This window comes from Eumetopias jubatus, unplaced genomic scaffold, assembly GCF_037043125.1.
Source record: "Eumetopias jubatus isolate StellerSeaLion01/CBP00866 unplaced genomic scaffold, mEumJub1_p1.0 scaffold_16, whole genome shotgun sequence".
NCBI classification, from domain to species: domain Eukaryota; kingdom Metazoa; phylum Chordata; class Mammalia; order Carnivora; family Otariidae; genus Eumetopias; species Eumetopias jubatus.
This window is the reverse complement of record NW_028274822.1, coordinates 491,070-516,635: the sequence shown is the minus strand read 5'-3', so window position 1 is coordinate 516,635 and position 25,566 is coordinate 491,070. Positions and strand designations below refer to the sequence as shown.

Genomic DNA, 25,566 nt, shown 5'->3' with positions numbered 1-25,566 from the left:
GAGCAGACACGAAAGCCAGGGCATACAAAAGATTCGAGAGAGTTTGTGTATTTGGGGGAAAATAACTTCTTCAGAAATTGCATTTTATGATTTTCCTCTGGATTTTTTTTCAAGGACAAACCAGACAAGGTAACATTTAGTGGTGACTGACATGACCTTCTGGGGCTTGGCTGAAGTGTTTTCTCTAGACATCACAGCCTGCCACTCCCCTTAGGGTGTGGCACTGGTGGCTGTTTGTTGGGTTGAAGGTAGAAACACTAACCCTTTCATCCCTGTCTTGCTTCAGTATCTGCAAAAATGAAATCATCTCATACTGAAAAAGGACATTACTGTTAGTTTTTTCGAAAATACTCTTTCCCTCTCTCTTGGCCATTCCTTCACTTTTTTGAGAATTCTTTTGGCCCATGCAAAGATGAAGGAGTAGTAGTCCACCGGATGATGTCGTACTCCGCTCTGACCCTGCAAAACCATTCTGAATGATCTTTTAATTCAGACAAAGAATGCAGTCCCTTTACTCTCCTTTTGATTTAGACTGGATGTTTTTGAGATGCTGTACTTTGGACCATGTGTGCGTATCCATCCATGTGGCTGGGTGGGACAGACAGTTCATTCTGAGTCTTCTGGGGGTAGTCACAAACTGTCATGCGCTGCGCATCCTCTGTGGTCCAGTCCAGTCCGGCGTGCTGCTCTGAGCCTCAGGCCTCGCCTGCCATTCTCCCTGGGCTGCAGAAATTCCAGAAACCGCACAGGTCCGGGTGGCTCGGCAGCAGCACACAGCATCTTTTATTTCTCTTTGGCCGACATTTGTCAGAAACATTTCTATGAAGACCTAGGGCTCCTACCCTGTGAGTGGAGATGATGTTGTGTTTTTAAACACTTCCTCCCCTAACCTGGCAGGTGTGGTCTTAGCATCCTGCATGGATGGGTGTATGACACGGTGGGTGTCTAGTGGGATGCTGCTTGGTTTGGGGCCCACTTTGCTAGATTGTAGCACATGGTGTCTTCAGACTTGGGTACTCTGAGGAAATTGCATCATGTTTTGTTTTGCATTTGATGACCTGCATACCACCTCCTCCCCACGCCCTTCCTGCGTGGACTCACCCACTGGTGCTGAGCCCACATGAGGTGAAATGTGACATGCCCTGCCAGGGTGAATTCCAAGTGGAGACCTCATGTTTAAATTTAGCAAGTCCTCTGTTAATATTCACAAATGTGGAGTTTGAGCTCCTAACACTATGGGTGACTCACGTCAAGGAGAGGAGACGTCGAGTTTTGAAATGAAGGCAGTTTATGAGGGATTAAGTTGGTGTGTGAGTGATCCGTGTATCTCTTACACGTGTCATGTGATGATGACACGTGTGTCGTATCACCACAGAGGGAGTCCCTGTAGAAGCTTTGTGTGGTACTGTCTCCTGTGATAGTCATTGTCAACATTAAATATTCTCTTCAGGCCTTGGGGTGATTGGACTTGTCCCAAGTACCTTTTGAGAGCAGGGGCCTCCCTGTGCCTGCTCCCTGGCTGTCTTTGCTCTACTGCGGGTGGGGGCTGCTGGTGCACACAGCTCTGGGTATCCACCAGGACAGGCCTCTAAGCTGACACCCATCTGTTGATTGTCTGCACTGGGTTTGCAAGGGGCACCCTGTGCACGGCAAGGTGCTTAACAGCACCCCTGGCCCCACCCTGCAGATGCCAGTAGCTGCCCCCACATCGTGACAGCCAGAGGTGTCTCCAGACACTGCCCGTTTCCCCCAGGGAGCGCCACAGCTGACTGAGCCCTGACCTGCTCTGTGGAATACCACAGGCAAAACTCTCTGACCCCAGCGCAGAAGGTTACATGACCTTTAATGTAACCTGTAGGTGAAAGGCTTTCTAGAGGAAGGCACATACTCAGGCCACATTGCCAAGGACGTGCGGAGTGGCTAGCCTGTGTGCCCTTTCATGTCACCTGCCTCCTGGTTGCCTGTTGGTGCCTCCCTCTGCTCCATCAAGGGTTCTGTGCTTGCTGCTGGGCCTTCGACAGCCCGCTGGAGGGTGTACTGCGCGCCACCTATAGAGCATGGGAGGTGAGAGGACTTCCGGGAGAAGGTGCGGCTCTGGGCTTGGGTTCAGACGGAAGGGTGAGGCAGAGGTGGTGAGTAGCAGGCTGGTCCGAGCAGAGGGAGCCCCTGTGTTGGGGAGACTGCCAGCAGCGCTTGGGAGCATGTCACGGGCCAGGCGCGTGGGTCCCAAGGGCCATGGAGGGGCCCGGCGAGGTCCCAGGGGTCAGGACAAGGCAGGCTGTCACCCTGGATGGCACGCCTGCCTTAGCCGGGGTTTGCCCTGCAAGGGTGACCCCGGAAGCCCCCTGGTGACTGGATGCGTGCTTGGGGGGCAGGACTCAGCTGCAGCCCGGGGGCCGGCCCCATCCTCCTCTGGGCCTCGCTGCGGGGCTCTACCACATGGACCTTTGGAAAGGTCACCACAACCCTTCCTCACCAGGTCTGGTGCGTTGGCCTCGTTAGTTGGCGGTCAGCCAGTATAGGTGCGCGTTGTAACTGCGTAGTTTGGTGAGTTTTGACAAATGTGTGCTTAGAAACCACCCCCGGTCAAGGTGTGGACATCTTGGTCTGGGTGTGATGTTCACCCTGTCTGGTCTCTCCTGGGGTGCTTACCTCTGACAGCTTTTTCTTTCTCAAAATGTTTGTTCCCTAGCATCTCTTGTGATGCTGGCTACTCAGCCTTTGTGAACAGTGGTTTGGTTTTGTTTCTTAAAATTGACATTCTTTTTTCTGCCTCTGCCTTAATTGTTGGGGGTCCCCAAAGGCCTGCCATCTGTCTTCTATGAGATGGTGATGCCCTGGCCTGGGATGCACAGCCCAGGTCTCCAAGTCTGGCCCTTTCCACATCCAGACGGGCGTGTGTTCAGCTGTGTGGCAGCTGGTGGTACCTGTGCTCCCCTTGCTCTGTTCTCCAGGCGGACTTACTGGTCCTTTCTGTATCTGGTCTCTGGCAGGTGTGTTCGGGAATGTCCAAGAGTGTCCACGGCACTCCCGTGTCTCTTGGTTCACACTTCTCCCAGCATCTCCTGCCTGCACTTGTGCATTTAGAGTTTGTCTGCTCACCCCACCCCTGGCTCCTTTCCCAGCACCACCTGTAGGTTCCAGACCCATTGGTCTCCAAGCCACCACTTTCAGCGTGCTCTTAGCTGGGGGGATGTGAAGCCTGGTGCCCCTCACCTGTGCGACTTGGCCTTGCTCCTACCCCCCCACACCCAAATCCCACACCTGCTTCCTATCACCTTGTGGGGGCTGTCTTAGAAGCTTCCTCCTGCTGAAGGACAGTTAATCCTCTAGAATTAGTCGCCCCACTCCCTTGGGGTTTCCCTTGAATCTTGGTGACTGGGGTAAGACAAAGATTTTTTTTTTTTTATAAAGATTTTATTTATTTATTTGACAGAGAGAGACACAGTGAGAGAGGGAACACAAGCAGGGGGAGTGGGAGAGGGAGAAGCAGGCTTCCCGCAGAACAGGGAGCCCGATGCGGGGCTCGATCCCAGGACCCCGGGATCATGACCTGAGCCGAAGGCAGACGCTTAACAACTGAGCCACCCAGGCGCCCGACAAAGATTTCTTAAGGACACAAAACATCTGATAAATTGAACTGGATCAAAATTTAAAACCTTATCTTCAAAAACCACTGTTAAGAAAATGAAAAGGCTGACTACGGAATGGAAATGCATACCGCACAAAGTGTTTTGACCTGTTTATTGGTTGAGCTAGAGACACCAGGTGCATCTTCAGGTTAACGTTTTAGGAGAGGTTGGTGAAATCCTCTTAGTGCATTTTTTGGTGTTGCTGAAAAAATATTTCGCAAGTCATGTTTTAGTGTAGAAATGAGTAAAGTGAATAAATGCAGACTGTAGTGTACGTTTCACATCTGTTTGCTGTGGGCACAGAGGAAGAGGCAGTGTTTGCAGGCCTGGCCACCAGGTCACACTGCGCCTGAGACCGGAACCCCTCCATCTGCGGTGCTTGTGCAGCCTTTGCGTTCTTATGCAGCAGTGGGTCCACAGAACCTGTCATTAAAATGCAAGCAACGTCAGCGTTTGTAAACCCTGAAGACTGGTGAATGAACCAGTTTACTCTGTTTCTCATAAAACCTAACCCCCAGCATTCCAGGGGGCAAATAGCAGATTTTTGCCAGGTTCCAGAAGGCCTGACAAACCCTTCAAAAACCCATTAGCCAACAGTTGATAGACACCTTTGACTTTTGGGGAAGTGGAAGTCAGTCCTCTTGCCAGCTCTGCTCCTATCCTCTCAGACGGCCGCCTTCCTGGGCCTCTTGCTTCCCCTCCTGCATGCAGGAGACCAGGATGGGCAAGGAAGAGGCCCCGGCAGATAGAGTCTGAACTGCAGGTTGTTTGCAAGGTGGGCTGCTCTGCGGACAGCTCCCTGGGAGGGTGTGTCTCTCGTGTCCGAGTGAGGGCTGATTTGGAGGTGCCTGCCGTGAGGGCTGTGATCTGAGAGGCCTGGACCCCGGCAGCCGCTCGGAGGGGGTGGTGTGCGGTCAGAAAGGAGGCTGAAGGGGCTCTCACGTGGTCATCTGAGCGGGGACTGGGCTTGGTTGGGCGAAGTGCTACAGAGCCAGTCAAGTGGAGAAAGCCAGCTGGGCCGTGGTCCCAAAGCCAGACCCAACTACCAGCTCCAACCACCAGCAGCACAGAAGCTGGTGGTGGAAGGTAGAAGAAATGCAGGCTGCCCGGAGGAGGCGGACAGTGAGTAGGGGACGGACTCCTCTTGGCACATAGATCCCCAGTGTCAGGCGGGCAGGAACCTGGAGCAAGAAGACATCTTTGAGCAGGTGCCATACAGACGGGGACGGTTTCTGAGGATCCACTGCAGGGGCGGCTTGGTTGAAGTCTGGGGAGACGGGCAGATTCTAGCCAGTGGTTTAAAGGGTGCTAAAGATGGAAGAGTACCTCCCTGAAGAATGCCAGTACTGAGGTTTGGGGTCAAGCATGCTGCCAGGCTGTGGGCACACAGGCTAGCAAGCCCCGGGCCCAGTCATTGGGGCCCCGAGTGCTTGGTTGTGGAAGAGGGGGTGCCGCCCCTGGTACTGGGTACCCATTTGGTACCTCTGTGAGCCCATGAAAGTCCTCTGTGGTCCAGAAGCTCTCTGGCGGTATGGGTGAGGAAGAAGTGTGCGGCACTCACTGGTGGGCCGACTCTTGGACCTCACAGTGTCTCTTTGGTCTGTGGCCTTTGTGAGGAAGCACCCAGAAAGGCCCCTCTTCACAGACGCTGGCCTGAAGGTGCCTGGGTGCCCGGGTCTAGGTGAGGCTCTGCGGGATCAGCAGACTCCCATGGTACTGAGTTATTTCCCCAGAGCTCTGACTCGGCAGTGGTGCTCTGACCACACAGCCTTGAGGTGTGTATGCCACTTGCCCCACTTCGGACAAGGGCTTGATTACTAGTGCACGCAAGAAATTGCCATTTCTGTGTTGGTAAAAAACAGAAATATAATAGTAGTTCCAGAAAAATTTCAGTGAAGCGTAGCTTCTCTGTAGACTGGGAGTGATATGTGGGAGACAACATTCACTGTTGGTAAGTATTATACCAGGTTGCTTCTTGCCATATGAACATACGCTTCCATGAGTATGAGTTGTTACCAGAATGTATCCCAAGTCTTAATAATCTCCCAAGTCTCCTCTCCTGACAGGACATCCCTGGCTCTTCCAGCTGTGTTTGCATGAGAGAGACCCCAGGGAGGTGGAGCCCTGTAGGGGGGTGTGACCTGCCAGGAGCCCTAGGTGGAAGTCGCTGGCAGAATCAGTACCAGACCTCGGGGTCTGTATACCCCCTGTGGTCGTGTGGTAAACCAAGGGATCATACTTCTTCCCTTCCTAATTTGGGACCATTTTCATCTCTGTTTCTAGGGCGGTTCTGGTGCGTTTGGAAGGATGTAGCCACCCAGTTGTCATGAAAGGCTTGTGTGCGGAGTGTGGCCAAGACCTCACCCAGTAAGTACTGGCAGCTCTCGGGTGAAAGGTGGTGCCTCTGGGTGCTTGAGATGGGGTCACCTACAGATTCAAAGGGGCATCCACCTCCGACAGCAGATGGCAGGCACCCTCCTTATCTGGCAACGCAGGCCTGTCTCCCAGGGAGGCATCCTTTCTGGTTAAGTTGTGAAAGCACTGGAGTGTGTCTGATGCTCACCCAGGTGTGGTGGGTTTGCTTTCTCCTTGCAGCCAAGCAAACTGTGCATCTGCGGTCGGCTTGCACCTCACGGCTCCCGGGTCCCCCCCCCCCCCAGTCCCCCACCTTGCTCCCTGGGCTCCTTTACCACCAGCAGCAGGCGGTCACCCTCATTAGATGTGCAGAGCAGTGTGGACTGTCCTGTATTTTCATGTTCCAGCATGGCCATCACAGTTCATTTCCGGGAGATCCTCGTGAGCTCTTGGTGAGAGCTTTCCTGTCTGCTTTCAGACATCAGATGACATTTCAGCAGCTGTGAGCAGAGTGAGACTCTGCACAAAGCTAGATTGACCATCACCTGAAGCGTAGATTAGAATCTTGCCCCGCAGTCTCGCTTGCATTCTGTGGGTACTTGATCAGTTCCAGGTGTTCATCTCGGTGTGCTTTCTCTTGTCTGCAGGCTGCAGAGTAAGAACGGGCAGCAGCAGGTGCCTCTGTCCACGGCCACGGTGTCGATGGTGCACAGTGTCCCAGAGCTGATGGTGAGCTCTGAGGTAAGGCCTGCGTCTGGCAGAGGCGAAGTCTGAGAAATTTCCTGAGAACAGCAGGGAGCCTCTGTGGGCCTCTCTCACTGTGCAGAGGGCGGCTGGGGAAAGTACCAGGCCTGTCATCATGATGGTTTCTCAGACAGCCCCTGGGGAGATGGGCGGTTTGTGTGGCATGTGCTCTCTGCCTGTGGTACGGAAGGCTGCGCATGTTTCTCTTTCCCAGAGTGGGGAGATGCCGGCCCCACTGCCCCTGAGTTGGGAGCTCTGTGGGGTGCTGTGGCTCCTGGCGCAGAGCGGGAGGCTGACAGACGGGAAGGCGGGAAGCCACTGGAAGCTGCAGGGGTGGGGATGAGGAGAGGGCATCGTGCACGCTGCCATGTGAGAAGAGTGGTAGGGCTGGGAGCAGGTGGGAGCCGGGCGGCTGTGCGTGAAGGGAGAAGTGTCGGGTTTGAGAGGTGGAGCTGGTGGAGTTGGGGGGGGGGGGGGGAACACGTGCCACATGAGTCCTCGCGGAAAAGCACACGGAGCAGCATCCGTGGGGCGGCAGGTTGTGTGTGCTCAGAACAGTCTTCACTTCTCGCGCATTTTAAGAGTCTCGTGGGCAGTGTTGGTCCGAGGCGTCCTGACACCTCGTTTTCATGGGCCAGGGGTGCAGGTGCGGGGGCGGGGCAGGCACCAGGACGGAGTCTTCCACAAGTGATGTGGAAGCTGGGCTCTTGTCTTCCCATGAGGCAGTTTCAGAGCTGCCCATTTTTGTAAGTAGGGGAGACGTTTTTCAGTGTTACAATTCTGTCGGATTTGTGCTTTTGAATGATACATACCCGCTTTATTTTTCTGCGGGAAAGACAAAATGCCAGATACAGAATTCTGATTTTCCTGAATTACTGAACTTTAAACAACTGTAAATACAGAAGAGTGTATGAGAGAGAGAGAGACGGAGACACAGACAGACCTGGGAAGTTGGGGGATAAGAAGAGAAGAAAGGGTCCCCCGTTGTTCCTGCCATGACAGAATTACCACTGGTCTGTGTCCGTAGCCCCTCTCGGCGGCAGACGTAGCATTGTTGTGGCTGACTTGAGCAGGACCAGGAGCTTGTCTGTAGCAACGGGAACTGAACCGAGGAGGCAGAAGTGATGCGCACCCCGAAACACAGGCTGCTGGCCGGGGCCCCTTCCCAGAGGAGAGTCCCACGCCGGCCCCATCGGCCATGGTATGCCACACCGTCTCCAGGACCCACCTGGGTCTCTGCTGAGGTGAAATGGCATCCCTGGGGGCCTGAGACAGCTCCGCCACACCCCTGCCGCCTGCCTGTTGCTTCACAGTTGGCCGTTTGCCTCCACCTCAGCTTCCTGCCTTATTCTACAGCTTATTGCGTTCAAACAAACTTGACGGACTCAGCTGTTTTCTTTTCGCCTCTTTCATTGGTTAACACGTTAAGTTACAGAATTACGATCAGAAATCCTCGCGTCAACGGCCACAGGACCAAACGAAGTGGCTCGGGAGGTGGGGGGGGTGCAGGCCGTGTGGCCCCAGGTGCTGTATTAGCACACGGGTGGGGCTACCCTCGTGCTGGTGCGGAGACCAGCAAAGAGCACCTCTCCACTTCCGTTTTTTCCTGACAAAATTGGATTTGGTTTTGGATCCAGATACACTTATTTATGGTTTTCCTTTTTACTTTAGCAAGCTGAGAAGCTGGGACGGGAAGACCAGCAGCGGCTGCATCGAAACAGAAAACTGGTGCTCATGGTCGACTTGGACCAGACGCTGATCCACACGACAGAACAACACTGCCAGCAGATGTCCAACAAAGTGAGCGCTTCTTGGGGCCGGGCAGGCTGACAGGGGCAGGCTCCCAAGGCCCGTGCTGCTGGGGTTGTGTCCCTGAGGCTGGTCCTCAGTGGGAAGCACCGGAGCACACTCCTGCCTCCTGGTTCACTCGGCCCCACTATTACCAGGTCCACACGTGGCCGTGTTAGTTGGGAGGGTTGAGGGTTCAGGACCTGGAAGACCTGAGGCCCGGGACCATACAGCGGGGTGGACAGCAAAGGAGGAACGGTCTTGGTGGGGACGATGAGCTGGTGCTGGCTCCCTCCAGGAGTATCTGAGATACTGGGGGTAGGGGTACAGGTGGGTCCTGGGTCTGTCCTCGAGAGGCTGCACATACAGGGTGGGGTTCTCCAGGGAGATTAATTTTTCAGAGAAAAGTAAAGGGTCAGGGATGGAACCCTGTTTAAGTCCACACTAAAACTCTTCCCACATTCCACTTCTTTTCCTTGGTGTGGACCCTGAGAAGCTGACTTTCTTCTGGTCCCTTCGGGAGGCGTTTACGAATGCCTGTGACAGATGGCTCTCTGAAGGCTGAGACCAGCTTATACTATCATTAACAAATGAGGCCTCACCAACACAAAGAGTCATTTTTTAGAATTCTTTGCGGTTGGGCGGTCGATGCGTAGACTCTGTGTTAGGTGTCAGGTCGTCAGCATCTGCAGATAGCGGTTCCTGATGGTGGCAGAGCCCCATGGGAAGGCCTCTGACAGGAGTGCTGAGGCCAGGCTGGCAGCTGGGGTTGGAGGGATAGGAGAGGTTTGGTCAGTGACAGCTGCGTGTCATCGGGGTTTTGTTACAAACTCGGCCTGAAAGAAGTTTGGCTTCGTAAACAGACGCAGTGATAGCAGAGTGTCCATGTGGACCGTCTCCATCAGTCCCACAGGCAGTGGGGTTCTGCTTCCTTACTGCGCACTGCGGACAGTGCGGGGTGGTCCTGACAGTTGTGAGCAGTGAAGTTCTCACTCGGGTTCAGTCCCGTCGCCCGTGAAGCAGCGTGTGCTGTTGAGCTGCCTCAGCTGTCTCTGTGTACCAAGAGACCTTATGTGGGTGTGTGTTTGTGTGTGTGACGTGAGGTGTTTGGAAGTCCTTTGAGGTTGTTTCATTCATAACAACTACCCTGCTTTGCGAGTATCTTGAAGAGTCGGAGGACTTTATGTAGAGAAATACTTGCCGCACGTATGTTCCTGTGTGTATGTTGCCCCAGCTGGCTGGGGGTTTTATTGTGCCTTTGAAGTTGGCACTTTTAATTAGCTCCATAAAAGTTTGAACTCGCTGTGACAAACCTGTTCCTCGCTTGCGTGATATACAAGCCGAAGGCCTCCTCCCATCCATGTGGACAGGCCTCGGCTCCGGCTGTGGCCGTAGGGGTGCCATTCTCACCTCTGCCCCTGCCAGGCACTCCGGCAGCCGCTCACCACAGCTAGAAAGATGTGTTGCATTCTGAACTCTGGAGAGCCAAACTTGTGTTTTTAAGGACATTTCCACTGCACCTGTGGAGCAGGGGGGGACCCAAGATTCTAGAATGGCACACTTCCACACGTTTCCGCAAAACAGCTGTGTTGTGAGAGAGTTGACTAGTTTAGAGCCAGTCAAAAGTTACTTCAGACCAGGGTCACTTACCTTTATTTTTCAGTTCAGCATATTTTTACTGAGGAAATTAATGATAAACAGGATTGAAAGGATCAAAGCTTAGCTTCCTTAGGAAAGTAAACTTGTATATTAATCATGTGTAAGCAGATTAGTATTACTGATTTTATGTGTCTACTAAAGGGGATTTGGAATACGATGTCAGCTTTTGTGCTGTATTTGTAAGTTAATAAACCTGCATATTGGAACAGTTGGGGAGCTGGACTAAATTACGTGGTTTACTCCTATTGCTGCCCCGGGAGGACGCTGTCGGTGGGTCACTGGACACCTGTTCTGGGTGGCCTGCTGTGGCTCAGCTACTCAATAAGGGTTCATGCTTGAGGAACCAGACACACACGTCATCACTCTGGGAGACTTGCTTTATCCCTTATCAGAAAAAGACTGCGGACGAAATGGTTAGCGTAAGGATCTGGCGACATCGCTGAAGCCCGTGGTAACAGGGTGGTTACCTCAGTTGTCCTTCGGCAACTAAGAAGGCACAGTTCCCTCCGTAGTTACCACGGGTGTTGGTCGTGGGTGGGTACCACGGCAGGGGGATGCAGTCTGGAGGTGCCGTCCCGGGCAGCTCCTGCCTTCTCACGGGCGTGTGTGTTTTTCCAGGGCATCTTTCACTTCCAGCTGGGCCGGGGCGAGCCAATGCTGCACACCCGTGTGCGTCCCCACTGCAGGGAGTTCCTGGAGAAGATTGCCAGGCTGTACGAGCTGCACGTCTTCACGTTCGGGAGCCGGCTGTATGCCCACACCATCGCAGGTGGGTGGCTCAGTCCTCGGTCACCCTGTATTCGTCGAGCGTTGTGTGAACATTGTCCACAGTGTTACTTTCAGTGACACCCTTAAAGATGGAGGGGAAAAATCCAGCTCTCCCAAACTCCATTCAGTCCCAGAGCTAGCTGTTGCTTCCCCAAATGCTTGGGCTGCTCGCGCTCTGGTCAGGGGCACACAGCAGGCCAGTTTGAGAGTTGCTCAGGACTGCAGGGAGGTAGAAAAGGACAAACTTCCTGTGTGAGCATACTTGAGGTTGTTTCATTACTTGGTTTGGAAGCCCCCTGGAGCCACGTTGCTAGTGTCTATCTGTAGTTGACACTTGGAGTGCAGGCAGCTGTCTCTTGTACGTGAGTGATGTGCTGATTTAGTGTTGGTGCTGCGCTTGGGCAGTGTGTGTCAGAGGCCCCCCTGGGCGGCGAGGTGTTGCACGCCGGTGGCAGCTCTGCCTGGGGACGGCAGGGCTCCAGTGCACTCTCACCGTCCGTGGACGTTGGCACCTGCTTCAGATGCTGGCGACGACACCTTCATATTCATTCCAGGGTGGCCACATTAAGTACTTCTACATTGAAATGTTTTTACTGGTTGGTCTTGGTCTTTGTTGATGGGTAAATGACTTTCGAATCCCCCTTCAACACGTAGCACCTTTGTAATTTTCATCCCTGAGCACGGCGGCCGTGTGTTGAAGTCGCGTCTTCTTGTGTTTGCCTTTGTTGAGTGGCCACCTGGTGTCCCCACTCCATGGAACCTGCATACCAGTGACTGAGCACCCCAAGCCGAAAGAGCGGTCAGGTCCTCAGGTGTCCACTTTGGGCTTTGTCTCCTGGCCACAGGATGACTTGGGCCTTTACCTCCGGAGCCGTGGCATCTCTCCAGATCTCCGTCAGTGGGGTCCACAAAGGGGTAGTGAAGATAATACTGATTTAGGTAGAAGCGCCTGGGGGGTAGGGCGCCCCTGGAGGCTGAGAGGACATTCTTGGGGCCCTTGGGCAGTCTGCCTCTTCCCTGTGTCAGGCTGTGCTCCGTACCTTAGAATTCCCACATCCTAACACATGCAGACACGTCACAGGAAGTACCCCTTGCCACAGGCCAGGAGACCCACCGCTGCTGGGCGGCCGCCTCCAGCATTGGCAACGGCATCACGCACAGAAGAGGACTTGGGAGGAAGCCCATGGGACACGTGCCCCACATGGCTTTGAGGTGGTTGGGCCTTCAGAGGGCAGGTCGCCGGCACGGAAAGGCACCAGGGGCTGGGGGAGTTGAGCTTGGTGTCGGGTGGATTTGATTGTCGACAGAGGACAGTCGGAGGCCCTGCCGTGGTTTTTAACAACCACAGTTTCTATAGCTTCCTCATCCTGTCAACTTTTAATTTTGAAAGTTATCATTTTCTCAGGATGTATATTTTTGGTATAATTAGGATAGACCTGTTTTGTTAGAACGATTAAGAGCTTGGGGTGCTTTTCATTTATTTGATTGTAGAGACTAAGAACCCTGTGAGTAAGCTTCAGGTTTAGCCACCGAGTGGCATCAGTCCGTAGAGAATTTGCATGTTCTTTAGTAAGAATGAGTGTTTGTAACATTTTCTGTCGGAGTGAGTGCTCTCTGTTAGTAAATGCAGATGGCATGGGGATCCCACAGATGTAAACAGCTGGAGGTGGCAGCCGCTCCCCTGCGGTGTGGCGGGCCCTGTGCGCAGCCACCAGAGCACCGGGACGCCTCTTCTGTGACAGGGTGTGTGAGTCACATGTGTGGTCTCGGGGGTCCTGCTGGGAAGGTGGACGGGAGGCTGGCCTGCTCAGCGTGCTGCCCGACAGCAGTGGGCTGCAGAGGTGGGACGCCGTGTCACGTTTATGCGCTGATGGGATGCACCCTAAAAAGATCTCCAGAGAACATGGTAGACTTGTCTGAGTAAGTGTGCGAGGCTGCCGGGCGCCTCGTTCGCCGCTTCACTTTGCAAACAGCCGGAGGCACAGGGAAGCTGCACAGTGGCAGAACCAGAATTCTTGGTCCCAGCCCCTCATCTCTGCATAGCGTGCTGGGTAGAAATTATGTGTTCATGTGTTTATTGCTCCCGCAGACTCCACGCTCCCTGGGGGAGTAACACTGAGCTTTGTTTAGTCCTCGTCTTCTGTTCTCAGCCAAATTCAGGTCATGTTAAATTCAGCAAATGGTTAATGGACAGATGCCCTTAAACATGTTAAAAGGAACGGTAAGTGAATCACAGTCTACCAAGAGAGACGAGAGCATTTGGTGCCAGAGTAGGATGCTTAGTGTCCTGATGCAGAAGAAGGGGCTTCGCTCTACGCAGGGGGACATCAGCCAGTCACACGTCTGCCCTTGTTTTGTCTTCTTTTCAAAGGTTTTTTAGACCCTGAGAAGAAGCTTTTTTCTCATCGAATATTATCGAGGGACGAATGTATTGACCCATTTTCTAAAACAGGGAACCTCAGGTATGTACCTGGCTGTGTTCATGGAGGACGTTCACTGTTCATTGTCCAGTGGAAAGCACGTCAGACCAGCAATTTCGTGTTCACTCTCCCCATTTCCGGCTTTATCTTCCCAGCACTCAGAAACCCTGCTCTCTTCTAGCCAGGCTCCTTCCTCCCCCAGCTCCCTGAGTGTCCATGCCGTGGTGGGCTCCCTGCCGGACTCCAGGGCACGCGGGCCACACCCGCCCCAGAGGTGGAGAGTCTGGGCAGAGGGAACAAGAGCAGTGTGCTGGGGCCGGGGGGACGGGAGGTGACAAGCAGAGGGACCCAGAGCCCCTGCGAGTGCAGGGCAACTCGAAAAGAGGTGTTGGAGCCTCACAGTTGTATTCCCATAGGAGCTCGCCTGCCCTTAATCCTACTTAGTTTACTCCCAGGTCCAGAGTCCCAGTCCCATCTGCTCCTGGTTCCATTCCCTCCCATCACCGTGTGCCCTGCCCGTCCTGCCCTCTGTGCTTTTACGGGGGGGGCACCCTCACCCCCCAGTCCAAAGGTTCTTGCACATGTTCACTCTGCACAAGGAATTTCCCCACTTCTGCCCTGAGAGGTAGTAACCCTCCCGTACGATACTGTATCAGCTGTAACGCATTTTCATGCACGTTGGTTCTTGGGGATGTTTGGGCAATAACGCTGTGGCTTCTGGCCTTCCACTGGTGTTGGCCATCCTCATGCAGCATTGCGTGTTTCAGATTTAGGGTGTCCCCACACACAGGGACCTATTCGAGGCCATAGGAACCAAGAGGAGAATCTGAAAGTCCCTGCTTCGCGTTTGCTAGTTAGTGTCAGAGTGAGCACACTGGTGAAGCCAAAGGAAAGTGGGAGGTGTTGTCAGCGATGGGTTCAGGCATAGGACCCACAGGGACGCCGGAGGGGAGCGGCGTGCTCCCCCGCGGGCGCAGGTGACCAGCCCATGGCTCGTGTAGGTACAGGCAGTGGGGGCTCTTTTCCCAGTTTTTATCTCCCCCCGTCTGGAGTTAAATGTACCGGAAAGCATGGACCATGTAAGTTACCTCAGCTGCTGTTTTACCTGTGGGAAACGGACTCAGGAAATAGTATTAATTCTGGACACATGAACATGTTTTTCTGGGTAGTTGTAGCCATTAGCAGCTATAGGACTGAGCAGTGCCAGGCTGTCCTCCCGAGTTTATTTCTAGATCCGAGACGAAATCCACTTTGAATTTTGAATGCTCCGAGCCTATCCGAATCCCAGAATTGTGGACAGAAATAGAATTTCACAAGACCGTGTGAGGGTAGCACAGTGTGCCTCCATCTGTCAGGTGGCCAACCCGTGCTAACATGTTTGCTGACCCTGTACATTCTAATAACGTTTGGGGGCTTGAAAGAGACGTGCAGGTACATTGCAGGAAACCGTTGTTTGTTTTAGAGGGCTGAGATGTACGGTCCCGTCCTCCCACCTTTACCTGGAAAGCCCTTCGCTGTGGGGCGGGCACCTTCAGACTGGCCCACAGGCTCGTCACCTGTATTTGTGAACGTACTGGGGTGTGGTCGTTTGTTAGCTTCCCAGGACGGGGACACGGCCCCCAAACACTAGACTCTGTGCTGCAGCCCCGTAAGGAGCATCAGACACAGTGGAGAAAGTCTAACTATGTTAATATTATTTTGTTTGGAAACCTTGAGAGTGTAAACATGAGCCAAACAAAAGTCCTACAGTGTAGTTTCCATCTGTTTCTGACTAATCCATGATCTGCTGGCTACCTGTAAAAGATTATTGTTACTTTTAGTTGGTTATTTTTTGTAAAGTGTGCTAGTTCTGGTACATTTTTACTTCTAGAAATCTCTTTCCCTGTGGAGACTCAATGGTTTGCATTATTGATGACCGAGAAGACGTCTGGAAGTTTGCCCCCAATCTGATCACCGTGAAGAAATACGTCTACTTCCAGGGCATAGGGGACATCAACGCCCCGTCTGGATCTCGGGAGTCACAGGCGAGAAGGAAAGGTGGGTGAGGATCTTCTGGGCGGCAAAGGAGTAGGTGACAGTGCTTCCCAGCTCTTTTGTGGCTGCTTTGTTTTTGATTCTTTGCATCTCAGACCTGGTCGTGTTTATTTATAAAAACGAAAAGCATAATGTTTGGTTTCTGCCTTGGTTTTTTTTGTTTTTGTTTTTGTTTTTTAATAGTACTAACCTAAACATTTTCTCAGTTGAGTGAAGCTTAAAGAATTTGCTTAATTCATTGTGTCTGAATCCTGCCTGTTGTCCTGGTGTCTCTTAAAAGGCAAGCAGGACAGCGGGAATTTGGCCGTCGCAATCCTTGGAAAGAGCGAGCTGGGGGGCGTAGCAGTTCCAGCTTGTTGGTGGTTGGCGCTGTGCCCGGGCCCAGAGCATGCAGGGAGCCACATGGCTTAACCTGTCGGGCGAGCATGAAGCCAGAGTCTGAAGAAAATTTGAGGTTTTGGTGGAAAGTGTGTCTGATGATCTTTAGTGTGTAAACACTCCGTGTGAGGCCTGCAGTGAGTGCTGCAGTCAGTAAGAGCTGGAGGCCCAGGCCGGGGGAAGTGGGGCCTAAGGGAGACATACTTCTCAGGGCTGCCAGAGCAGGGCTGGGAGGCCGCCACTCGCAGCGTGGAAGCCTAGAGTGTTCTCTTCATTTCTAACCCATTGTAAAGACCAAGACAAAGCGACCATCTGTGGCCAGAAACCTAAAAATTTGCCTTTACAGCCAGACTTTGCCAAGCCCAGGTCTAGAGCACGATTAGAGCCAGACACGGGGGTGGGGAACCACCGTTGCTTTAATGAGAGCTTTCACGTTGGATGTTAAATAACAGTCACCCCTTTTCTTTTGTGCATACCTATAGTAAATCAGTCTCCGAAAGGGGCCGACATCGCAGAACAAGCTCCGTCCGTCAGGGAGACCGAGGAAGGACGGCAGGTTTCTGGGGTCGAGCAAAGTAATGGCCTCGGGAAGCCCACGAGGGAGCTCAACGGGGGTGCTTCTCCACGGGGGGACTGGCCCCTGCCTGGGCAGGAGGAGGAGAGAGGCAGCCGGCTCACTGCCCGTGGACCCTCGGCTGATGGCAAGGGCCCCCCAGCATGTGCTCAGCAGCATGATCGGACATTGCCGGAAAAGCGGTCAGCTCAGGGCCTGGCAGGCAGTGACCTGGACTTTGACCTTTCCAGCGACAGCGAGTCAGACGCCCAGTCGTCCTCCGATGGTGAAAGTGGGGAGAGGAGGAGCCTGGAACGGCCTCAGGGAGCACGAGACGCAGGGAAGGTGGCACAGCGGGGCGGCCCCCCGGGCCCAGGAGGGGAGAGGCCCACAGGAGCGAGTCCATGCGGAGAGCCTGCCCCAGGCTTGCATGCCGAAGTGCAGGAGGAGGGTGAGCGGGACGGCCTCTGCGGGCTGGGCGGTGGCTCTGCGGACAGGAAGGAGGCCGAGACTGAGTCCCAGAACAGCGAGCAGTCGGGCATCACGGCCGGCGAGTCCCTGGACCAGAGTGTGGAGGAGGAGGAGGAGGAGGGGGAGGACGCGGATCAGGACGACCACCTGGTCCACCTGGAGGGGATCCTTGCCCGAGTGCACTCCGACTACTACGCCAGGTACGACCGGTACCTGTGCGGGGACAGCCAGGAAGCCCCCGACATACGGAAGATCGTCCCGGAGCTCAAGAGCAGGGTGCTGGCGGATGTTGCCATAATATTTAGTGGGCTGCACCCGACAAACTTCCCCATCGAGAAGACGCGGGAGCACTACCATGCCACAGCCCTTGGAGCCAAGATCCTCACGCAGCTGGTGCTGGACCCGGACAACCCCGACAGGGCCACGCACCTGATCGCAGCAAGGGCAGGTACGTGCGCCACGCCGGCCTGCTTCCCGCCATCCTGCTGGGGGGGGGGGGCGGACAGAAGACCACCCCGTGGTGCTCCTGGGGCCGGGCCCATCTGCACTGGCCCTACGTGGCTGCTTGTTCCGTGGTGAGCTTTCAGAAGCCCTGTCCTGCATCAGTGCCTCGTATGCGTCCACTCGTGGTCATGTGTTGGAGTTGGTCCAAAGTCCAGTCGGAGTTGGTCTGCTCGCGTGCGTGTGTGCTGTCCGCAGGCGCTCCCAAGCCAGGGGGCAGCACCTCGTGTTTCCTGGCCCGGCTGCCGCTGCGTGCTCCATGTCGTCAGGCTCCTCTGCCTGGAGTGGGGAGTGGAGAAGGGGTTGGGGAGTTGATGATGGAGCCCAGTTACATGGTTGTCAGCACACACAGTTCAGGGGGGAGCAGGCGGCTAAGCCTCTGAGAAGACTGAGCCCAAAGGTTCCGGCTGGAGCCACGTCCGTCCTAAGGAATTGAGGCTGAATGTCACTGTAGGAACGTGCAGTGAGCCCAGGGGCAAGGGGAGGGAGGCACCTGGCTCACTCCTGCCTGGGTGCCCAGCGCCCTTGTCCTCCCCTCCCCAATCCCAAAGTCACTGCTTGTTCACTTGGAGACGCGTGATGGCTGACAGTGCCTGGCCTCTGCCCCCGTGGTCACAGCACAGGGTGGTCCAAGCCTGCGGTGGGCAGGACAGGTGTCCTTGCCAACTACCGAAGAGCCTTTCCGAGGATGCAGACATGTGCGCCTCAGGGACGCACCCACACGTCCCCCCTGTCCTCCACTTGGCCCGCTTACACCCCAGCCGCTGTGGCCGTTGCCCTTCGGGGGGCTGCAGTAACAAGGTGACCTTGGTAGAGGGGGCCGGGTGGGGCTCTGAGCCCACGGCAGTGGCCGAGCCTTTGCCAGTGCCGAGCCCGTGGGTCCTGGGGAAGAGATGTCGGCCAGCTGGCTGCAGGTCACGGAGGCAGCGGGAGACTTCCCACGGAAACGGATGGGTGCCTGCTGGCTGGTGTGGTGGGGTCCATCAGATCCCTGCCCTCCCCGCGGGCCTGTCAGTGGGTCCAGTGAGACCCCACGGCAGGTCCCTGTTCTGTGGGGCGGGCCGGGGGCAGGCAGCACTGGTTGGACGGTGAAGTCCCGGATTCCAGAAACAGTTCGTGCCAGGCAGGGTTCAGGGCCCAAGTGAGTGATTCGAGGCCGCCACACGCCTGCAGGCCAGGCTGCACTGACTGAGGTGGTCTCCCTGCAGGCACAGAGAAGGTGCGCCAGGCCCAGGAGTGCGGGCAGCTGCATGTGGTCAACCCCGACTGGCTGTGGAGCTGCCTGGAGCGCTGGGACCGGGTAGAGGAGCAGCTCTTCCCGCTCAGGGATGACTACGGCAGAGCGCAGAGGTGAGCGCCACGCCTGCACCTGCCTCCCACTCCCCACCCTCAGCACGGGGCCCCGGCCAGAGGACACGAGCTTCCATCCCTGTGGTCCCTGCGGCCTCCGCGGCCACCCAGGCCAGGCCCTCCCCACTGGCACTCCCAGCCCTGCAGAGCACACACTCTAAAACGCCGTCACCATCTCGAAAAGGTAGTTGCTTTTTCTCCCAGCAACACCAGCAGGGAGGCTTAGCAGGGAGGCTCGGCTTGCCTGCGCTTCCTTCCTGGCCTGGGAGCAGCGTCCTGAACGACGTTGAGCCTTCGTGGAGTCCCAGTGGCCAGGGCGACAATGACCAGAGTGAGGGGTGGTTGGGAGTCTGGTGGGGCAAGGTGGTTCTGTACGTTTGTCGGGGACGGTCTGTTCTGCTGAGACCAGCTTGAGAAAATGCTTCCTGTTCTTTGTCAGACTTTGGCTGTTGTGTTTCGGGGTAAAGTTCTGGAACAGGCATCAGAGGGACGGTGATCGCAGACTCCATCTGAGGCCACAGGCAGGCCACGGGGCACGCACTCTTCTCGTCTTCATCTGGACGGGCCTTTGGCTGCATCTGGGCCTGAGCCTGTTCCAGCGCTTTCTCATGGCCCTTGTTCTGGTCCCGCAGGGAGGATGGCCCAGCAGCCTTTCCTGACAGGCAGGGTGCGCTTCCAACTGCCTTGTTCCACCCAACGCCCGTCCACCCCAGGGCCCAGCCTGGGCCAGAAGTTCGCATCTATGACGCCAACACGGGCAAGCTCATCCGGAAAGGTGCCGTGGGCCCCGGGCCCCCTGGCTCCCTGGCGGTCCACACGGAGCACTCCTCCTTCAGGTACATGGGCCTGGGAGCTGTCTTGCAGCAGCAGGGTGCCTCTGAGCGCCTTGGACTACCATGCTCACTGAGAGCTGACCAAAAGCGGTGCTGGTGGGACGTGGAGTTGGGGGTTTGCTGCATCCTGAGCTGGGGCCGGGCTTCCGCACCGAGGCATCGGGCCTTTGCATGTTCTGTCCTGTCCTGGTGTCTGACACCAGAACAGATAGGGCCGGGGTCTAGCCTGTCTTGCGTGTGCCAGACATGCTCTCACATTGGCTCAGGCTGTCTCCGACAAGCTGTTCCATCTACAGACCAGACCTGCACCCTGATAGCGGCCCACTTACCCCCAGCAGGAAACCCCCTGTGCCAGTGCCCCCTGGTCTGTCCCTTCTGCAGTGTGGAAGGCGGCGGCGTAGGGTGGGAGGGCCAGAAGACAAGCCAGCTCTGGGCCTCCCCTGGCATCCCGTCCCACTTCCTTGCCCAGATCAGACCAAGGGAGGGGGTAGCAACAGGAACGTAAGGGAAAGAGCCCTTGCCGGGTCAGTTCTGCCTTCTCCCTTCTGAGCTCTAAAGAGGTGTAGACGTTGATTTCAGGACACACTCTGTGTCCGTTCCCTTGTCCTGTATGTTGTGAGAGTTCATTTTTATTGCTGAAATGTTCTCTGAGATGGTGAGATCACCCCAGTTTTGAGGTTCCTGCATTTGAAGGGAATCCATGGGTGTGCAGGATGGCGGGGCACTGCTCCGGGAGCCCTGAGGGACATGCTGATCTCCCAGCTCTGAGGCGTGAGGTGTTGGACCAGGCTGTGTGGGTGCAGGTCAGGGGAGCCACTCCTGTGAGGTCTGGGGTAGAGACAAGGTCACGGTTAGTGGAGATTCTAGAGGCGCTTCTGACAAAGTGCTTGTCGGGAGGCCGTCAGAGGGACTCTGGCCCCAGTGGGAGGCCCGCATGGCAGCAGGAGGAACATGCAGCTCTAGAGCTGTTGGGGGCGGACAGCCGGCTTCTCGGGGCTCTCTGTGGCCGGGGCAGTGTGAGGGGAGACTCGCTGTACCCCGGCACCTGAGCTGTGGTCCAGATGGAGGCAGGTGTGAATAGAAGCTCCCAGGAGGGGAGAGCTGGGTGGGACAGCGCGACTTAATGTGGGTCGGCTGGTGAGCTGCTTACAGGTGGTGATCTCAGTGCTGACCGCCAGGGCCTGGGACTGAGCGCACTCATTCTGCTCGAGGAGTGTGCATGGTTCCACACCCCCTCAACCGGCTCTCCCCTTGGGAACGTGCCCCTGGAGTGTGACTATGGCACATGGCACGCCTTTTATCAGACTAATCCTCCTGCCAAAGATGAATAACCAGAAAAGCTGTGGTTGGGAGGCACTCGGCTCAGCTTGTATGGAGCGAAGCCAAGCACATGGGCTCTGGGGACCGAGTGTGGGGTTGAAGTGGTCAGCACAGCTGGGATTTGGGACAGGGTCCCAGAGAGAGGGGGACAGAGGCTTTCAAGTAGCAGCGTGGCTGTGCTCGATGAAGTAGGACAGGCAAAACAGGTGAAGGGTGGAGAATGTCAGCCGAGACTTGTCGCCGGTACAGAAAACAGAAGCATGTTCCAGAACCGGGAAGTCCCAATGTAAAGTTAACTGGGAGATGGCCAGTAGATACCATGCTGGAAGCAGCAGAGAAGAACAGGAGCGAGCCGCGGCCCCTGGGGCAGGTCAGGGTGTGGACTTAATCTCTGCAGACTGGCCAGAGCCAGGGAGAAACAAATCCTCAGATCCCGTAAGTTGTGACACAAGCTAAAGGAAAACGAGATAGGTCCCTCGCCGTCGGGACTCTTGATCTCTGGTTGTGAATTTGAGCTCCACGTTGAGTGTAGAGATGACTTAAAAACAAAGAATTAAACCAAAAACAAGAAGAAAGTGTATGTTTTATACGTGCAGTATGAGTGTATATCCTGGTCCGACAACCACTAATATTGATACTAATGTGAATGACCTACGATTAAAATACTCCTAAATGTTAAACAGTATCACCTAACACGTGTACTTATGTAACAGGTCAATTTTACGTCTTAAATGTGAGTGTTTATACACAGCAGAAAAGCAAAAGCAGTTTGTTTTAATTGCCACAAGTACAACAGGGTCAGTAACCTTCGAATGTAATCGGATTGTCTGAGAAAGACAGACTAGGCGTTTGATAGCGCTCGGGCCGTGGACAGAGATTAACATGGAGAGGCAGCAGCAGGTACCGTGTGGATGGTGTGCATGCACAGGAGGGGTGAGCAGGGCCCGGGTCTCCTGGCGGGATGTGAGCCGTGGAGAGAAGGGAGGGAGGCAAGAGGGTCCCAGCAGGCCAGGTGGCAGGGCGTCCACTTGAGAGGGGACTTCTTGGATGCTGGCAGGTGCACGGGGACAGCTGCCTCGCCGTGGCAGAGCCTGAGAACGCCCGCACAGCTGCGGACGGTACAGACCGGAGGGAGCAGAAACAAGGTGCCAAGCAGGCAGAGCTGGGTGCTCATGCGGTGGGCCTGCACGTCTCTCCTGCCGAGAGAGTTGCTTTGTGGAGCTGGTTGTATTATTTTTTTTTTTTTGGAGCTGGTTGTATTATGAGCACAGGCAGCTCGGCCCCCTCAGTGGTGTCCTGGGCAGAGCCTCCGTGACCCTGACGCCAGGGGACGGGCTTGCAGAGACCCTGATGCGCGTGTGGGAACACTGCCGGGCACCTCCTGAGTCCTGGCTCAGGGACATTTGCTCAAAGCAGGTGCTGACACCGTGTGTTTTGCGTTTGGGGGACACTGGTGGACACCGGGAAGAGGTGCGGGAAGGTGGACTTCTGCACCCTGTGCTGGAGCCTTTGGGGACGTGGGATGCTGCATTGCCTTTCTTCCTCACTTCATGGATCTCACTTCACAGGTGTTTATACAGTTGGGGGGAGGGGTCCCCTGATTTCTTGTCCTTCCACGTGGGCAGTGCTGTGGCCTGTACGTAGGTATCCCAAGCACCGGACTCAGCCAAGGTCGTGTGCTGTCCCTGCTCCCTGGGCCGATGGATGGTGGTCCCAGGTCCGGTTTAGGAGGAACACGGACTGTGGGACGGGGGTAAGGGGCTGCAGTGAATCTGCACGTACCGGGACAGACGGCCCAGCCACAAAGGTGAGCGTGTCTCCCGCCTTCCAGAAGTCGTCCCGCGGCAGACAGCCTTCCGTTCGTGCCTCTCCTCGTTGACTCCCGTGCTCATCGCCCAGACTGACCCAGGCAACTGAGCACTGAGAGCTGAGCAATATCCTGATTTATGACAGTGGGGGCGGGGGCTTCTATCACAAGGATCTGGAACTCCCTCCTCGAGGAGGCGCTGCACTGCTGTCCGGACGGTTGTGTGGTTCAGATTCTTGCCGCGGGTGACGTCGTGCAGGGAGTTTTGGTCTGCGTCCGGGAAGGTGTGGAGGACTGGACAGGGTGCACGTTAAAAGCATGGATCACAAACCAGCACCTGCCTCGCAGCTTACAGTCCTCTTACGTCGTCAGAAGCCGTCCCGAGTCTGTGCCATGCTGATATTTCCGTGAGCGAGTCCTGGTTTTTAGAATCTGCTTTTCATCTTGTTGGAAATTAGATCACGAACCTTTTGAGTTAATTCTCTGAAGCATACAGAACAAGTGTCTGGAATGTTTAGAAGTGGGGTTCAGAGTTGGTTTGGGGACTGTTGAGGCTGGCTCACAGTAAGTGGCAGTGGGCCAGGGACTTCCAAGGTGTGGGAGAAGTAATGAAGTGTTGTCTGAAAACACTTGCAGATGGTAAGCTGAACTTGAATACAGTCGAGTGCCGCTGTTTCACATAGAACAGTAACCATCAGGCAACAGATAACCGCCTATTTGTTCTGAAAAGTGTGTAATTTTTGTGAACAGCGGCACTTCGGTTTGAGAGCACGGAAGAACCGTTCGGCCTCGTCTTCTGGGAGGAAAACGCACGCTGCGTGGCAGCTTATCTGGAGGTGGCTCTGGTGAAGTTTTCTTTCTTTAGCTTGGAGGTGTGATTTCCACCCCAGCGTTCACTCAACAGTGTAGGTGAGCAGCAGGATGGTGGCACCGTCGGTGGACGCGCGTCAGTCCCGTGCGTGCGCTGGTGGGAGCCTGTCGCCTTCACTGTGGTAACTATATCTTTTTCCTCACTCGTGTGTAGGACACTGTACGTTGTAAAACCGATGAAAGAAATGACCCATTTCTACACGGGGGGCGGCCCCTGTCTTGGCACTAGTCCAGAACCCGGAGGCAAGAGGCCCAGGCAGGCCCGGGTCCCGCTCCCACAGGCGCTTGTGGAGAGGGAGAGGCCCCACGCCCTTCATCGTCGCGGCATAGAGCCAGGGCGTCCTTTCTGCGTCGAGCTAGAGCTCCCCGTTTCTTTGATTTCTCGCTGGACCCACACACGCCTGTGTCCTCCGTCCTCTGTCCACGCACAGCTACCCAGGCACCTACCGGTCCGCGTGCAGCGTCAGCCCTCAGAGATGCAAGCTGTCCACACTGCAAATCCTTGGAATCACAGGCTCGAGGCCTGCACCAGCTGCCCGCCCCTTCGAGGCTCTGGTCCCCTGTCCCTGTGTGTCGAGGGCTGCAGGAAGGAGAGCCCCAGGAGGGGTGGCTCCGCCCCGTTCTGAACCTGGAACCCCGCGCAGACCCTATTGTGACAGGGTGCACTGACACTGTTCTGTGTGCTTGGCTGGCCGAGGCCCTGAGATCTGTATGTGTCCTCCTTGGGTGGTTTTAGTTCTGGGCTGGGGTGCTGGCTCTCCTGGGGACTTGGGATCAGAGCTCCTTGGGGCTCTCCTGCTGTTGCTTGCATGTTGCCAGGTTCTGTCCACCTCGCCCAAGGCAGGGTCGAAGGGCTTCCACAGGCAGTGATCCCAGGACGTGCCTGGAGGGGAAGGTGAGAGGCCTGGTCGGGGAGTGGCGGGGGGGCGGGGGGGGGGGGTTGAGCAGCCAGGACCACAGGGGCTCACCTCACAGTCAGTCTAAACTTATACCCCTGCAAGCACAGAGTCCAGAATTCTGAATTTCATTTTTTACCCGTCATTATAATGTGCTGTCAGTTGTAAACATTTTGGGGGGTTTTTTTCATTATTAAACTTTTTATTTGGGTGTCACTGTAGACCCACAGGCAGGTGTAGGAAGTAGGAGAGATCCCGTGTGCCCTCACCCTGGTTTGCCCATGGTAGTATCTTGCAAACCTGCAGCCCAGTCTCACCGCCAGGGTGTCGGGGACACAGAACCGCCACCACCCCTGGGGCCCTCCAATGCCCACCTCCCTTCCGCCCCCTCTGTAACCCCCCCAGCAACCGCTGACCCGGCTCCTCCCCGTCCTTCGGTCAGTCCAGGAGTGCCGTGCACACAGGCTCTTGCACTCAGCCCAAGACCAGCTGCACTGTTGCAGCATTGCTCACACGTGCTCACACATTCTCTCCTCCGGCGGCCGAGCAGCCTCCTGGGTGTATCCAGCCCCGGGCCCCCCAACAGAAGGCTGCTCCGAACCTTTGTGTCTGCGTCCATTTCTGCGGGACCGGTGCCCCGGGGGTGTACCTGCGGCGCTGTGTGCTGAGTGGGTGCGCGGCTTTCCTCTGGAGGAACAGCACCATTTCGCATTCCCGCCGGCAGTGCAGTCCTCCCTGCACCCCGCCCGCGTTTGGAGTAGACACTGTTCTTGATGGTAGCCGCTCTGACGGGCGTGTGCGCCCCGCGGGGACACGCTGGCCCCTGAACATCCTCCTCCGTGAAGCGTGTGTGTGTCTTCGCCTGTTTTCCAACCGGATGGTTATGTGACTGCTGAGTTTGATGGTTGTTTGTGTATTTTAGGTATTATTTGTGAGCAGTGTGGCTGGAAGGTATTTTCTCTGTAGCTTTTCATCTTCACAGAGTTGGGCGAAGCCAAAGTGTTTCATTTTGATGAATCAGGTTCTGTGTGTCAGTTTTCTTTTCATGAATTACGCATTTGGTGTCAAGTCTGTGAACTCTCTGTGTGGTCCGAGATCCTAAAGGTTTTCTCTTCTGTCTTATTCTCAAAGTTTCATAGCTTTTATGTTTTATATTGAAGGCCATGATCCATTCTGAGTTTTTGCAC

The 25,566-nt window shown here is 55.4% G+C and overlaps 1 protein-coding gene across 3 annotated transcripts in view; it reads left to right on the top strand.

Moving 5' to 3' along the window:
• CTDP1 (CTD phosphatase 1) overlaps nucleotides 1–25,566 on the top strand; it is a 54,756-nt gene that overhangs the window by 5,943 nt on the left and 23,247 nt on the right. For all 3 annotated transcript variants that reach the window (XM_028095631.2, XM_088019573.1, XM_028095632.2), the window contains exons 2-10: nucleotides 5,916–5,999; nucleotides 6,635–6,728; nucleotides 8,403–8,531; nucleotides 10,797–10,947; nucleotides 13,318–13,408; nucleotides 15,237–15,403; nucleotides 16,261–17,250; nucleotides 18,512–18,653; nucleotides 19,286–19,489. In XM_028095631.2, coding sequence (XP_027951432.1) covers nucleotides 5,916–5,999; nucleotides 6,635–6,728; nucleotides 8,403–8,531; nucleotides 10,797–10,947; nucleotides 13,318–13,408; nucleotides 15,237–15,403; nucleotides 16,261–17,250; nucleotides 18,512–18,653; nucleotides 19,286–19,489 — 2,052 coding nt within the window. The remainder of the gene's footprint in view (nucleotides 1–5,915; nucleotides 6,000–6,634; nucleotides 6,729–8,402; nucleotides 8,532–10,796; nucleotides 10,948–13,317; nucleotides 13,409–15,236; nucleotides 15,404–16,260; nucleotides 17,251–18,511; nucleotides 18,654–19,285; nucleotides 19,490–25,566) is intronic.